This window comes from Rousettus aegyptiacus, unplaced genomic scaffold (genome assembly GCF_014176215.1).
Source record: "Rousettus aegyptiacus isolate mRouAeg1 unplaced genomic scaffold, mRouAeg1.p scaffold_m13_p_10, whole genome shotgun sequence".
Lineage (NCBI taxonomy): Eukaryota > Metazoa > Chordata > Mammalia > Chiroptera > Pteropodidae > Rousettus > Rousettus aegyptiacus.
This window is the reverse complement of record NW_023416285.1, coordinates 96,403,963-96,418,207: the sequence shown is the minus strand read 5'-3', so window position 1 is coordinate 96,418,207 and position 14,245 is coordinate 96,403,963. Positions and strand designations below refer to the sequence as shown.

Sequence of the window (14,245 nt, the reverse complement as noted above, 5' to 3'; positions counted from 1 at the left end):
AAGCCGGCTTGGGGCCCCTGACAAAGTCCAGGGCAAAACCGGGCGTTCTCGGGCACACGAAAGGAGGCTGGTGTCACGGCATGTTTGCTGCGTGCGCGCGTGGCTGCCTCGGTCTGGACTGGGGCACGGCGGACATTACATGCTTTGGGGACGAGGTACAGGGAACCGCTGGAGCACCAGGTCAGTCTCGCGATGGATACACAGCACCGGCACCTCCGTCCCCTGGCCACTCACTACAGCTGGAGCCTATACGATGAGTGCATCGATGGCTGGTGCCCTCGGCGAGTTGACAAGGCAGTGACGTCATTTCCGGGGGAAGAGACTGAGGCCCAGAAGGACTGAGGCCCAGAAGGACTGCTCAGATGCGTGAGGCCACACGGCAAGTTAGCGACAAAAACTGACCAGCCGTCGGACAGACCCGATGCCCACCCCATCCGGGGTCCCCAGTCCGGCCTTCTGCTGTGACGAAGCTCTCGGGGGCAAGGCGCACCAGTAGGAACCAGCAGGATGCGTGTTTCTCCACCTACGAGGGTCACGGAGACCTACAGTCATGTGCACAACACGACTCTGAAAATGCTCCCTAATTTGGCGCTGAAGGAAATCAAGTGACTCCCAAAACATCCCCAAACTGTGCGTAAGGTGCAATCCGTATCGCTGGAAAGCCAAGCAGCTCCTTAAAAGTACAGTCCAGACGATGCACGAGCCATGCCACGGCTTCAGACGGGAAGAACCGACTTAACCTGTGTGCAAGTCCGCCGTAAACACAGGACAGACGGTCAGGGCTGTCCAAACGTGCAGGCACGGGAGAGCTTCGGGAGCCCAGAGGCTCCGTTCCTGTAGTAACGCTCAGCAACGCTCGGCCTGCGTCCTGGGCCAGCCAAGCCGCCTTCGCTGGCCAAGCACCAGCCCTCGCTCTCCACGCAGAGGTGGCCGCCCCGGCGGGGTCGGCGAAGAAAGCACGCCTTGTTCTCAGAGGCTGGCGCGACTCTGTTCCTCCTGGAGATTTTTTTAATTAGAAGCAGGGAAAGCATTTTTTTTTTTCATGACACCGTGCATTCTCTGAACTCAGCACGCGAGGATAACTTCTGGAAAGTCGGAATGAGCTCCGATGAAAGGCAGCGAGTGACCTTCAGTTTTGTCCTTGAATCAGAGTGGCTTCGAACCGCCTCCTCGAATTTTACTCCCATCGAGTGGTTTATAATCAAATGTCCGGGAAGATAAGGCGCCACCTGAGAAAGCCCTCCCCTGGGGCTGGCCCAACATTTTGCTTCACCCGGGGACTTACGCCCTTCCGTCAGAAACGTGCTCCCTGAAAAAAGGCCACGGGTCGTGCGGCCACCAGCGCAGGGTGTCGGGCGGCCTCCAGCCACCGAGACGCGGCGAGGAACCCCCGAGAGAAAGCAGTCACGTTCCAGAAAAATGCATCTGGGGGCGCCCGACAGCTCTGCCCACAACTCTCTTCCCGCAGACAGCACTGGACATCAGTCATCGAGCTTGCGTTTTCAGCCATGAGCCAGAGGCACTGCAGCTGAACTACTCCCTCGTCGAGGTGACCTGGGACAGTCCCTGCTGGTAGCTAACTCGCCGCTCTTCCCCGGCACCCTGCTGTCCAGCCTCAGCTCAACCCAGGCGCCCTGCAGGCCCTCCCTGCCCCAGCCGGCTCAGGCCCTCGCGGCTCTACGAAGTGACCACGTGCCATCAGGCGCGGTCGTCAGAGCCGTGTCGCATCGGGGACTCAGCTCCCTGCTGACTGCTGCACATGTCACCTCACTACTCCGTGCAGGGACCCTGGCAGATGGACACCGCCGCCCCGTTTCACAGAAGAGGTGACGGGAGCCCCCGAAGGCTAGCGCCCCCGCGTTCACACGACTGCCGGCCGAGGAGGCGGGAGTCCGACACGGGCTCTCTGACGTCGAGGCCGGCCCTGCCACGCGGCTCTGCTCCGGGTCCCTTTCTGCCTGCACCCCGCCTCGGACAGCGCCACCCAGCACCACCACCCTCCACCCGGACACTCCAAGGCGGCTCCTCTGTCCTCGGAATCGACGAGCCTTAGAGCATCGGACGGGAAGTCACAGGGCAGCAGGCGACGGCCGCTGTCGGAGAGGAGGCCCGGATGGGTAGAGGCCCCGGGACCTGCTCGTAAAGACGGAGAGAAGCAGGACAAAGACGTGGGCACGACGCTCGGCCCCGGGCCTGCGAGGGCAGGAGACGCCGGGCGAGCGCGCGCGGAGCCTGACGTGGTGGGCCGTGGGGCACGTCAGCCACCGTCGGCGCCCGCGGCGGCTCCGACTGGCAGGTCCTGGCGGCCGCATCGCCGCGACCGGACGTGACCCCACGGGCCTGTCTCTTCGACGCCGCGCGGAGACGGACTTCGCACCTCCCGCCGGAGACCGTTCATCGCAGCTCTCCCGTCCCCGTGAGATTCTCAGCCAGGCGATCAGCGTCTCGCCAGAAACGTGGTTCCCGCCAAGCTTCAATTCACCGCGAGCTACGTGTCCAGGCTCCGCCCCCCGGACGATCGGCGGGAGATGCCTCCGTGCTCACGTGTGTATCCGAGCTCACGTGTGTGCCCGTTCGGTCACGCACAAGTGACCACGAGAGCGAAAGGCTCCCTCGTGACGCCCAGGTGTGTCACCGTACTGAGAACGGTGCTCGGGAAAACCGTCACCCTCTGTGGTCTAGAACAGTTATTCCATAAGCACCCCAAAAGTCAGACCTTGAACAGGGTTAGAAATATTTCAAAATCCTTTGTGCCGAGTGCTGGTAACTTAAAGTGTGCCGTTTTAACAATGAAACCCCATACGGAACGTGGGGTGTCTCACGACACAGCCTTTTGGAGTCTGTAATTTATTATAAAGACTTCCTCCACTGTGTGTCCCCCGATTCTCCAAAGCAGCCGATGCTCTAAATACATTCGACGCGCGATAGATAAACACACGCGATGTTTACGAGTGGAGGTCTCATAAACCCAGAGCAAATATTTACCGCCGATTCATAAACCTCTTAAACCCGTAAACATTTTATCAACGAAGCCCCGACAACGCGCCGCCTCATGACATAATGAAAACAGACCGTGAAAAGCGACTAAGAAAATTTCACGACCTAAAAGGACCCGGGCATGTTCATTAGTGGCCATCGGTGTTGGAAAACAAAAAGCTATTTATGTGACTGGAATAGTTCCTAATAAATAGGAAAAGAATGCTTTCGCAAAAGCCGGACGCGAGCAACTTTACAGTGAAAAATGGAACGAACAGACACCTTTTCTTAAGTAATCAGACCTTGGCTCGTACAATTTTTACGATCCGAAATAAGGGTTGACTTTGCGAGGCTAAATGTCAAGGCCCATAAGGACTACCCAATTAAAAAAGCATGGAGAACCGGCAGGCTCAGAACGAACAGCATCTTACAGTGCTAAGACCTTTTATTTTGTGCTAGATGTTTTATTTTGATGAGGAAGAAGACGTCACGTCTTTGCTGAGCCAAACTGGCCGTCCACGGGGACTGTCGCAGGGTTTAGAAACGGTTGCATTGTGAGCGCCTTACATGGAGTCAGGAAGAATGCCCGGCGCCAGTCCAGGGCCTGAGTTCACAGCCACGGGGCGGAACCGGGGAGGGGACAGTCACCTGAACGGAGGTCCTCAGGGCTGTCCCGCCTACCCAGGCGGCCGGAGGGACGTTCCAGAAGGAAGGAAAATGGGCGGAAAATGACCCAATCCCCTAGCGAGGGGAGGCAATGACTGTTCCCCAAAAATGTTTAACCGGAGAGAGAGAGGGAACCATGGAGTCACGCGGGACCGGACTCCGGCACGAAGAGCAAGAGATGCGAATTTTCCTAATGCGGACGTTGATCCCTTCCTTCACGAAGGGAGAAGGAGGAGGAGGAGAAGGAGGAGGCGGCGGCTGGGGGGCTCTGGCCGACATTACATAACACCAGCAATAAATCGAGCCTGCTTTTCCAGGAAAATTTCTTTACTCGGGCTCAGCCAACACCCGAACAGCGTTAAGACAACGTAGAGCTGTGTGGAACTACCAGCTCTATCAAGGGCCGTGGGTCACCCGGGCTTCCCACCACCTGGGAGCAAAGACCCAGCCAAGAAGTGGGCACGCGACGGGCCCTTGGCACGGCACGGCCCAGCCAGGGCAGCGGGTGCTGGCGCCCATGCGTCCCCCACACGGGTCGCCCGCAAGGAGGGTCAGTGCAAGCAACCTTCCTGTTATTAACGAGTCTCAGAATCCACCTCGGGGAGAGAGGTTACTGCGGCTGCCTGAAAATGAGGAGTGGACGCGCAGCTGGCTTCTAAACCGTTTCAAAAACACACCATGGAAAACGCACAGACGTCGGACGTGCACACAGCAAATCCACGGGGCAGGGTCGGGGGCTCCGGGAGTGACAGAAACAACCTCCCTCGGCACACGTGAGGGGGACGTTTTTCACGGGCGTAGTTGTGCTTACATAAAAGTAGAATAATTAGGGTGACTCTCCCAGTCTGTGGAACTACGCTTCCTCAGACGAAGAATGTCCGTATTTCCACTGGGAGACACCGATTCGACTCTGCTTTTAGAAATTTTCCCACGCTTACTTTAGGGGAAAATGAGCTGATTTCGAAACAGACACTAACGTCTTTCAGGCAGGTATCTCAGGGGGTTCCAGATTTTTTCCAGGTAAAGACATAATTTGAGAAACACAACCCAATAAATTTCAGTGACATCGAGCAGTCTGTCGTTGTGACTGACAGGTCTCATCAAACTGTGAAAACAAATTCCACACTTTCTGTAGACTATGTACGGTCCAAATCTCCCACTGAATTAATGACCAACATTTGTGTGTGTGTGTGTGAATTCAGCAGAGACGTGTTTGTGCTTGAGCTAAATTGTCCTTATTTAATTCGCTGTCACCTAATAACACAGTCCTTCAAATAAGTCTTTGAAAAACAAACTCTTCATCGTGAAAGTATTTGGAAAGAGATGCGTTTATAAATTCATCGGTTAGGTATCAAAATCCAATCCAAGATCGGTTCGGTTGGTTCGTTTCGGATTTCCTAAAGGAAGGAAGACTTGACCACGCATCGAAACGACCCCAATTTCTCGCACATCGCATCGCGCGTCTTTCCGAAGCGGCGCTCAGGCTGCGGGCGAAGGGCTGGGCGTCCTCGCTGGGGCACGCGGCAGGGAATTCGAGGTCCCCGCCTCCCCTGCGGTGGTGGAAACGGGCGGCGGGTGCTGCTCACGGGATTCTGAGCAGGAATGGCACCTGCCCCTTGCGAGTGAGCGCTTCCGACTCCCCCTCAGTACGCGGCGGCTCCGCTCCCCCCGGCAAGGGCGGAGCCTGAGACGGGCCGATGGAAGGTGCTGTCTGTCGGGCCCTGCCCGGCCCACCGCAGTGGCGATGAGTCATAAACACGAGCCGTGTCAGGCCGTCGCGATGTCGAAGCCGTAACCCGCCCGCTGTCTGGTTCGTGGGTGGCATTAAATCCGACCCGGGCGTCGCACGCCTCTGCGGCTGCTACGTGCCTGACGCTCCGATCGCGAGTCCCAGGAAGGGGCCCCGTGGGAGACGCGGGAGCAAGCGCTATCCCACGGGTTCCCGAACGCTTTCGGGAAGGTGCTGGAGAACCCGTCGCGAGGCCGGAGGGACCTGGAACACAGAGCCGTACCTGAATCGAGGTCTCCATCCCCGCCGGCCGAGCGCCGCGGCTTCTCCAGGGGGCACGCGGGCTCCTGCATGTTGGAAACCGACGAACCGCCCTCCTCGCTCGGGACCGCGGACCCCTCTCAGTTCATCCTCCAGGAGCAGTCACCTGAGGGCAGCCGACAAAGGAGGAGAGAAATCAGAGCACGTTCGCTATACTGACTTGTGTCCAAACTCTGCGACACCGGCAGCGACCTCACCGAGGTCATTGCCACGTGCGGGATGCGGGGTGCAACTTGACAGTAACAGAAGACACTGGAAACCGGGACGAGGGCTCCGCTCTGCCCAGGTCCGCGACACCAAAGGTCACGGCTGAGCAAAACCGCCACTCCTCAGCCGGTCACTGCAGCCTCCGAGATGGATGCGTTTGTCATCGACGGAGGGGATCCACGCTGCAGCTCCAATCTACCCCGGTGACATGGGCGGGTCCTTCTGCCCTCCCCCCCCCCCGCCCCCCCGTTTCTCCCTGTCACAGCGAGCCCCCCTCGGCCTCAGCAGCGCCCCCAGCAGGTGAGACGTCGCGTGGGCCCGAGGGGACAGTCACCAAAGCCGGTCAAAGTATCAGCGTTTGCAAACAACGTGCTTTCTGACCAACGCGATGTCTCCCGGGAGGCGTGGCTCTTCCGCGAGGCCGACGTCCTGCTCAGGCGAGCACCGATGACCCCAAGCGTCCGTAAATGACACGGTGCGCTCGACCTCGGTGGGAAGAGCTGCCGGGAGCACCAGAGGCGGAGAGGGGACCCCGGGAGCGAGGCGGCCGGGCGACGGCCGGGGACGGCCAGGTGGCGCCCGAGAAGGCGGCGTTCGCACAGACTCGAGGACGACCCCGGGGATGGGGGATGGTTACAGTGACCCGCACCGCCCTCTGCACACGGGGCAGACGCCGCGGGAGGAGAAACGCTCGGCATGGTTCCAGAAAGATCGCCCTGCCGCACAGGGACAGACAGGGGCAAGGCCGACGGGGAACAGACCGAAACCAACGTGAGATGCCGGCCGGAGCCAGGACGGGCGAGGGGAGCGGAAGGCAGCGAGGTCGCGGTGTGCGGCCGGCAGAACCCGCGGGGCGCGACGGGGACGACCCAGCACCCCCCGGCATTAGCAAGACGCGGCCCGATGATCCCGGGGGGACATACCGGCTCTGAGAACGACGGAACGTTGGGGACCGAGCCGGGCGGGGGGGCCACCGACCCACAAGCTTCGCGAACCGAAAACAGGGTTTTGAAAAGCAAATCCTTTTCCTGACTACAACGCGGAAACTTCCCCCAAGGGCCGTCGTTAAAAGGAAGCATATTTCCTTTTGATTTTTAAAATACAGGTAATTGCAAGACTGGGGGTAAAAGCATCTATTCGTGAACGTGGCATTTTCCCCCAAGGACACGAAGGGGAGCCTCAGAAGACCGGGCTTTTAAAGCGTCGCCTGCTGCTACGATCGGCTCCTCTCCTTAACAGCGGAATGACGGCCCCGGAACCTCTTGCGGGGGCCTCGGCCCGTGACGAGAGTGGCGGACTCGGACGGCGAGGAACGAGGCCACGAGCTGTGTGACCGAAGCACTTACTTAACCTCTCTGTGCCTCGCACTGCGCATCGGCTTAACGAGAAGGCCCGACGAGACGCAGTCAGCGGCCCTTTTCAGATCTGAAGCTCTACGAGGCCACCAGGGCTTTTCGTATTAATGTCATACTTTCTGCATTCGGATTCCCCGCCCCCTGTCATTTGGGAGATTCAAAGACAACTATTTCAGCATAGGCTAGACAAAGCCTTGTGAGGGAGGAAATGGGTCAGGAGGAGCACTCGTTAGATATGCTAAACGAATCAGAAATCATTGGGGGCTTATTATCTACTCTGAATTATCTCTAGACTGGCAGGGCCAAGAGAACTTCCTGTACCTGCGTGGTCCCATTTGGTAACCACCAGCCACAACGGCTACCTTCCAATGCAGCTAGCGTGAATGAGGGTCTCGATTTTAACTCATTTTCATTTATTTAAACGCCGGACGTGGCTAGCGACTGCCGCGTTGGACAGCGTGGCTGGGCTGTCGTATAGGTCAGTCACAGCGCACTATGCCTGAATAGGGAATGTGTCAAATAACCATCTATCCTTGGCTCTCTTAAAATTTTAACTTAATAATAGCAAGCTAGTTAAAAAAAAGAGAGAGAGGACGCAGAAATTTTTAAACCTTACAAACTTCACAAGGAGACTCCCCCAAAATATTCCACAAACCATTCCTAGCAAACTTCCTCACACGGGTGGTTTTCACTGAGCCCACTGCCTTTCTGTGTGAGCACACTTTCAGAGGAGAAGCAAGCAACGATGTCGAATCACGTGCATCGTTCTAAGATCGTTTCCTGTTTTCCTTCATCTACGAATTCAAAACAAAATCATTCCACCTCAAAAACGTGAGCAGGCAAAGTGTTTTCCTGTAAAGAAAAAAAAATTCCACGAATGGTTTTAATGTCAACTATCAATGGCTTATCTGACACTATTAGAGGGGGAAAAGTTTGCTAAAATTTTTATGACCCCTCAGCGGCTTGAGTCTCTCCATTTTTCTCTAACCAGACACTATAAAAAAAAGTAACCAGGGACAGTAAAGTAAGACAGCAATTTAAATGCACCAAATCAATCATTTTAAGTAGAACTCAAGGGGAACAAACTAAATACCAAAAAGGAAGCCGCCTGACTGCGCGGCAGAGTTAACCCTCACATCACGCAGTGTGAGGACAAGCGACCAGGCCCTGTCCAAGGTGGCCGCAAACTTCATTCCGGCAGATGACACCGCACACTTCCCCTTTTCCGACATTGTTTACTTTTTCCTTGTCCATAGAAGGTACACACTCTCCGTAGAACTCTTACAGAATAAAATCATAAAGGAACAAATTTACATCGTTCGTAATTCTAACACCCAGGGACAATCACTTTTTTGTTTATGGTACCTCTCCCTGATGGCGTTTCTGTGGGTTTTTTTTTTTTTTTTTTGAGTTCATGTAAAATTTAGAATTTTAACTCATTTTTCATTCAACATTACATAGAAGGCATTGCTGTGTGTCATTAAAATTCTTTACAAACAGGACTTGCAATGGTTGCGTAATTTCTATTATAATACGAATAAGGTCATTTATTTACCATTCCCTTACTGCTGACCATTAAGTTGTATGTGTGTGTGTTTTTTTTTCCCCCATCATAAACAGTGCTGTGGTGACCAGCCTCACCCATAAATGCTATTAAATCTCAGGTAGTTACTCCGTGGGGAACCCCAGAAATTTAAGAGTATGGGGCCAAATGTAGGAACTTGTTTAAGCCTCACAATATATACATGTGAAATGCTGTCTGCCTGCGGATCTCATCCACGCAACTCCATCTGAACCCAATCTCCTCCCCGGCCATAAATGTCTCCTTTCTTTCATCTTTTCCAATTTGGTGTTCGAAAAATGGCATCCTACCATCGCAATACGCAATCCTCGCGTGATGCCTCCAAATTCTGCGGCTATTCTGTATAATTCTTAAGAGCTCTGCGTGTTTCATCTCATAAAACCATTGCAAATATTGTCCCCAATTAGTGGTCCCTTTCGATATGCAAAATGCCAGTTTTTTTTTTTTAACTTAGTCAAATGTATTACTTCATTTCTTCCTGAAATGTGGCCCCGCAACCCTAAGACACCAGAAGTCTAACTTCTCTGGGGTTTCGAGTTTTACACTTAACGCATAGGGAATTTATGCTCACACATGCTGTGAGGTGCAGCTCTGAGCCGGCCCCCCTCCCGCGGTTAATGATCCAGGCTCGCACCACGGGGTCTCTGTCCTGACTTTACCACGTATTAAATCCGTACACGTACAAGGCCAGGCTTCAGGGCACAGAACTTCAACCCTACGAAGAGTCAGTCACATAGGAGATGGGTGCTGTTCACGTACACCCCCGAGTTCAGCAGTCGTCAGAGCTGGGGTCATGGAAGGCAGGCCGATAAGGGAGACAGTGCTTTTGTATGGCTTGGGCACCCTCTGGGGCGTTCTAGAGAGTAACATGTCTGAAAGTGCACACGTCAGAGACCGTCAAACACCCCATATCCACCCTGACCCGTTTCTTCCTTGTCTACGGGGAGGGGTGACTGGTCAGCCAAAGTCCACACTGCTCTGCAGGCCTTGTAGTAGGACAAGGTGGTGCCACTATGCTCTGGCCGGCGGGGAGGGTCGGGCCTCTACGTTCACCTCCAGAGTCACCTGGCATCGCGCAGATGAAAACCCCACAAAGAGAGAAACGAAAGAGAAGGGGGTTGGCTCCGTGGTCGGCTCCACACCACCTCAGAGAGAAACGAGCTGCCGCCTCATTCACACCACGCCAGCTTGGGGTCCCCAATACACGGCCAACCCCAGGTCCGCACAAACACGCCCTGGAAGGGCTGTGCTCCTTTCTAATAAGCTTGTAATTATTATGATGCTTAGATGGTGAACTGCTGAACTCAGTTTTTACGCAGAAAACTACCTTTTGCTCTAAGTTCATATCCAAAAGACTATATGTATATATCAGGAATGCCAAATGTTGTCTTTGCTTTCTCTCTCTCTCTCCTCTCTCTCTCTCTCCTCTCTCTCTCTCTCTCTCTCTCTCTCACACACACACACACACACATACTTTACATTAATGCTGACCAAGGCTCTTAAACCTGGAGAACGAGGCCCATAGGTAAAGGAAAGAGATCCCCTTCGCTGGGGGGCGTCCAGACTGAGCCTAACCCCTGAAGAGTGAGGGCGTCAACATCGCCGATAATGTCACTGATTTCAGCGGAATGATCTGGAGGATCTGTCAAAACTCAGCTTGCTGGGCCCCTCCCCCCTGAGTTTGATGCAGTAGATCTGGGGTGATGCCTAATTGTTTGTATTCTAACAAGCCCCCAGAGGCAGCCGATGCTGCAGGTCCAGGCACCTCACTGTGAGAACCACTGCTTTATGAAAGAGAGACTTGCTGCCCGGGATGCCTGAGAAGATGAGTTGTTCTGTATCGAAAGACGCTTGGATTGCGACGGCGGAACTCATCGCCGTCACGGGTACGCCAGAGAACACGCTCCCTCTGCAAAGTCATTTAAACACGGAGAAAGGAAGGTTGGTTTTCGGGGAACAGTTTTGCATTAGATGATGTGCGCTACGTAGCTGCGCGTCTGGCTTTCTTTACGGTGACCTCGGCTCCATCATCTTGCGAAGTCGAGCTCGGCTGTGCCGTCCACCTACAGCACGGCCGGCTTGCTCCCCCCGCCAGGTCAGTAAGAATTACGGCACCAAGAACGCATCACGTCGGTTATTTCTGGTGGAGCCATTCTCTTAACAGACCTGAGTATCTGTACGAATTAGTTTTTTTCCAGGCCTCGGTGCTCTCAAATATCTACCAAGAGGAGAATGGAGTACGTAACCTCGAGGAATCACAGCTCTCATTCCTAGCAGATGAAACTTCCCGAGCTTCATCGAGATGACAGACCAGCAGGCGAGATTTTTATGTTATGTCTGCATATGATTTTAATAGCCAAATATTCCTTAAGGCTTGTAGAAGCCCCCCCAGAAAAACGGGGACCCCTGGCCCTTCTCCCACTGCCTTTCCTTCTCCCCCAGGCAATCACACTCAGCTCTCCCAGCTGATGGTTTTGACATTCATCTCCGCATCTCTGAATGACGACACCTCACTTCTTACTTTCTCACTTATCACAGTTATCAGGTAATGAATGCCCTGCTAGCCACACCCCCTCTCCCCACCTCCCCCCACCCAGCCCCTCACGGCCTTATCCCGCCGACAGACACCAGCGACCACAGGGCCCTGTGTAGCCGGCCCCCGCAGCAAACCACGACCGCCTCCCTTTCCTGGATGACGTTTCCCTGTTGTTAGTGACTGACGACCCGTTTCTCCCACATCCTCGGCTTTCTACACACTCATCCCCTATTCAAATCCCGCTTTCCCATCAACCGTCTAGACCTCCTCCGGGTAAACCGAGACACGTAGGCTTTCTGCTCATGGCATCTGGAGGCGGCCTCTACCAGGGCCGTCTGTCGCGCGCCCGTCGGGGCCCCCTGCCTCCTGTGGCCGGGGTGCAGGTGCCGTCCTGACATCTTGCTTCCCCCCTCCTTCGTAAGGTCTCCCCTTGTCCACGTCCCGTGCTTTCCGGGGTCTTGGCTTTCTCCCTCCTTTGGACGGAGCACATTCTCCAACAGGTTCCTGAGGAAGGACTTAGGTGCAAGACGTGTGAGGCCGTGTATGGTGGGAAATGCCTTTAACTCACACGTTTTAACCAATAGTTTACGTAGGTGAAAAAAAATTCTAAGTTGGAAAAACATCCTCTATCAGAATGTTGAGATTTTCCCAGCACTGTCTTCTGCCTCTAATTGTTGAGAAGTCAGATACCATGACCAGATCGGACACGCCGAAATGTCACAATGATGTGTCAAGTGACAATCTACCTGTGGCTTGGGGGCCCTGAGTGACTGCTTTCAAGGCTGAAATTCCTTCCACACCGAAAACTGTTCTTCAGCTATACGATATTTTCTTTACTTATTACTAATTTCCTCATTTCTGTTTTCTCTGTTGTTCCAATCTGATATTCAAAAGTTGTACCTTCTTAACTTCCTTCAGGGTCCCTTTTTTCCCCACCATTTTATTTTTTTAATCAGCCATCTAGGACACTTCCTCAACTTCCTCTTCTAATTCATACCGAGCTTTATGATCTAATTTCAAAAAGCGCTTTCTAGCAATTTCCAGTCAAGATGGCCGTGTAGGCAAACACTGTGCTCACCTCACCCACGACCCTCTCAAAATTATAACTAAATTATGGAACCACCACCCTGGAGAACCACATGAGGACCAGCTGAACAGAATGCCTATAACTAAGGAGATAAAGAAACAGCCACATCGAGACTGGTAGGAGGAGTGGAGACACAGAACCAGCGAGTCCCATGCTATGTGTGGTGGTTAAGAACTGGGAGGGAAATCTCGGCTGCAGAGGTCCCCCCTGAGGAGTGAGGGGTCCCAGCCCCACATCGGGCTCCCAAAACCATGACGCCGGAGGCAGGAAGAGGCGTCCACTCAGCATCTGGCTGTGAAAACCAGCGGGGCTCCACCCAGGTGAGATGGAGGCTGCTGTGATCCGGGTGTCCTCTTCAAGGGCCTGAGCACAGACTCGCTCGCTCACGAACACGCACCCCAAGCTCCAGAGCAGGGAGGGCAGCCCGGAGACACACGGGGAGGAAGTGAAGCGCCTGGCGTCAGGGCAAGAGCCGGAGGGGCAGGTCTCTCCAAGACAGCAGTGCGGCTGGGCACCACTGCTCCTTCGCCAAACCCGCCCCTGACCCAGAGAAGCTGCCATCGACCTGGCTCACACCGCTCTCCACGCACGGGTGGTTCCCTGAGACACCGGTCCCCACAAGGCCCACACCCAGCCCGATCCTGTTTCGGCAGCCTTGCCCGAAATCCCTCAAAGGGGCACAAACCCCGAACAAACGGCAGCTGGCCTTGGCATGCCCTGCACGTCTTGCTAAGTGGCCCCGAGCCCAGCACGAGTGCCAGCCGGCCCCAGTTCTCAGCCTAGCCTCTCCCAGGCGTCTCCAAACCTGGCTCAGGCAGCTAGCTACCAACCACGGATCACTTTGAAGCTCCTACCAGGTGGCTGCGGGCCAGGCGGAGGCAGCGGCTGACCTTGGCCTGCACCACAGCCCCGCCCAAGAGGCTCCAGAACCAACACACCCAGCGGCCAGCCTCAGACCACACCAGAGCACCACTCAGTTAATGCCACAGACGATACACACCAAGGGCAGACGGGGCAGGCACCAGAGCCCAGCTAAAGCGAACCCTGCTCTGTGAGGTCGGCCCCCGCCCACCGGCTTCCCCACTGCGGTCACGGCCAGTGCTCACAGCCAATCAGCCCGAGGGTCAGTCCAACCCACTGACGCGCCAACAGCAACCAAGGCTCAACCACAACAGGAAGGCACACACCGCCCACACAGGGTCACATCTGGAGCACCCGTCTCAGGAGACCCGGGGGACTGAGCCCCCGGGCCCCACAGGGCACCAACTGCATAAGGACATCCTGCCAAGATCTAACTAATACATAAATGGAAACACAGAGGGGCAGCCAAAACGGGGAGACAAAGGAACGTGTCCCACATGAAAGAACAGAACAAAGCTCTGGAAAAAGAACTCAACAAAACGGAGACGAGCAATCTACCAGGCGAAACATTCAAAACACTGGTTATGAGGATGCCCAAAGAACTGAAGGCCAGACAAACTCAGTGAGAACTCCGACTAAGAGATAAGCAGCATAAAAAAAAAGGAGACAGAAAACCCAAAAAAGAACCGGTCGGCAACGAAGAACACAGTAACCGAAATGAAGAAACCGGTGGAAGAAATCAGCATTGGGTGAGATGAAGAACCGAATCGGCGATGTGGAAAACATGGTAGAGGAAAACCCCCAATCGGAACAGAGACGAGAAAAAAGAATTTTAAATAACGGGAATAGTTGCGGGGCCTCTGGGACGACAACAAGCCTAACAGCATTCACATCTGAGGGATACCAGGAGGAGCGGGAGAGCAAG

At 54.7% G+C, this 14,245-nt stretch overlaps 1 protein-coding gene across 4 annotated transcripts in view; it reads right to left on the bottom strand.

Moving 5' to 3' along the window:
* The window catches only part of SFMBT2 (Scm like with four mbt domains 2), a 172,807-nt gene that overhangs the window by 139,970 nt on the left and 18,592 nt on the right, over window positions 1–14,245 (bottom strand). For 3 of the 4 annotated variants that reach the window (XM_016136408.2, XM_016136406.2, XM_016136405.2), the window contains exon 2: window positions 5,655–5,798. In XM_016136408.2, the coding sequence (XP_015991894.2) occupies window positions 5,655–5,724 (70 nt within the window). In that variant the 5' untranslated portion in view covers window positions 5,725–5,798. Of the gene's footprint in view, window positions 1–5,654; window positions 6,052–14,245 lie in introns of those variants that run through there. The other variant, XM_036228198.1, reaches the window with a different exon arrangement.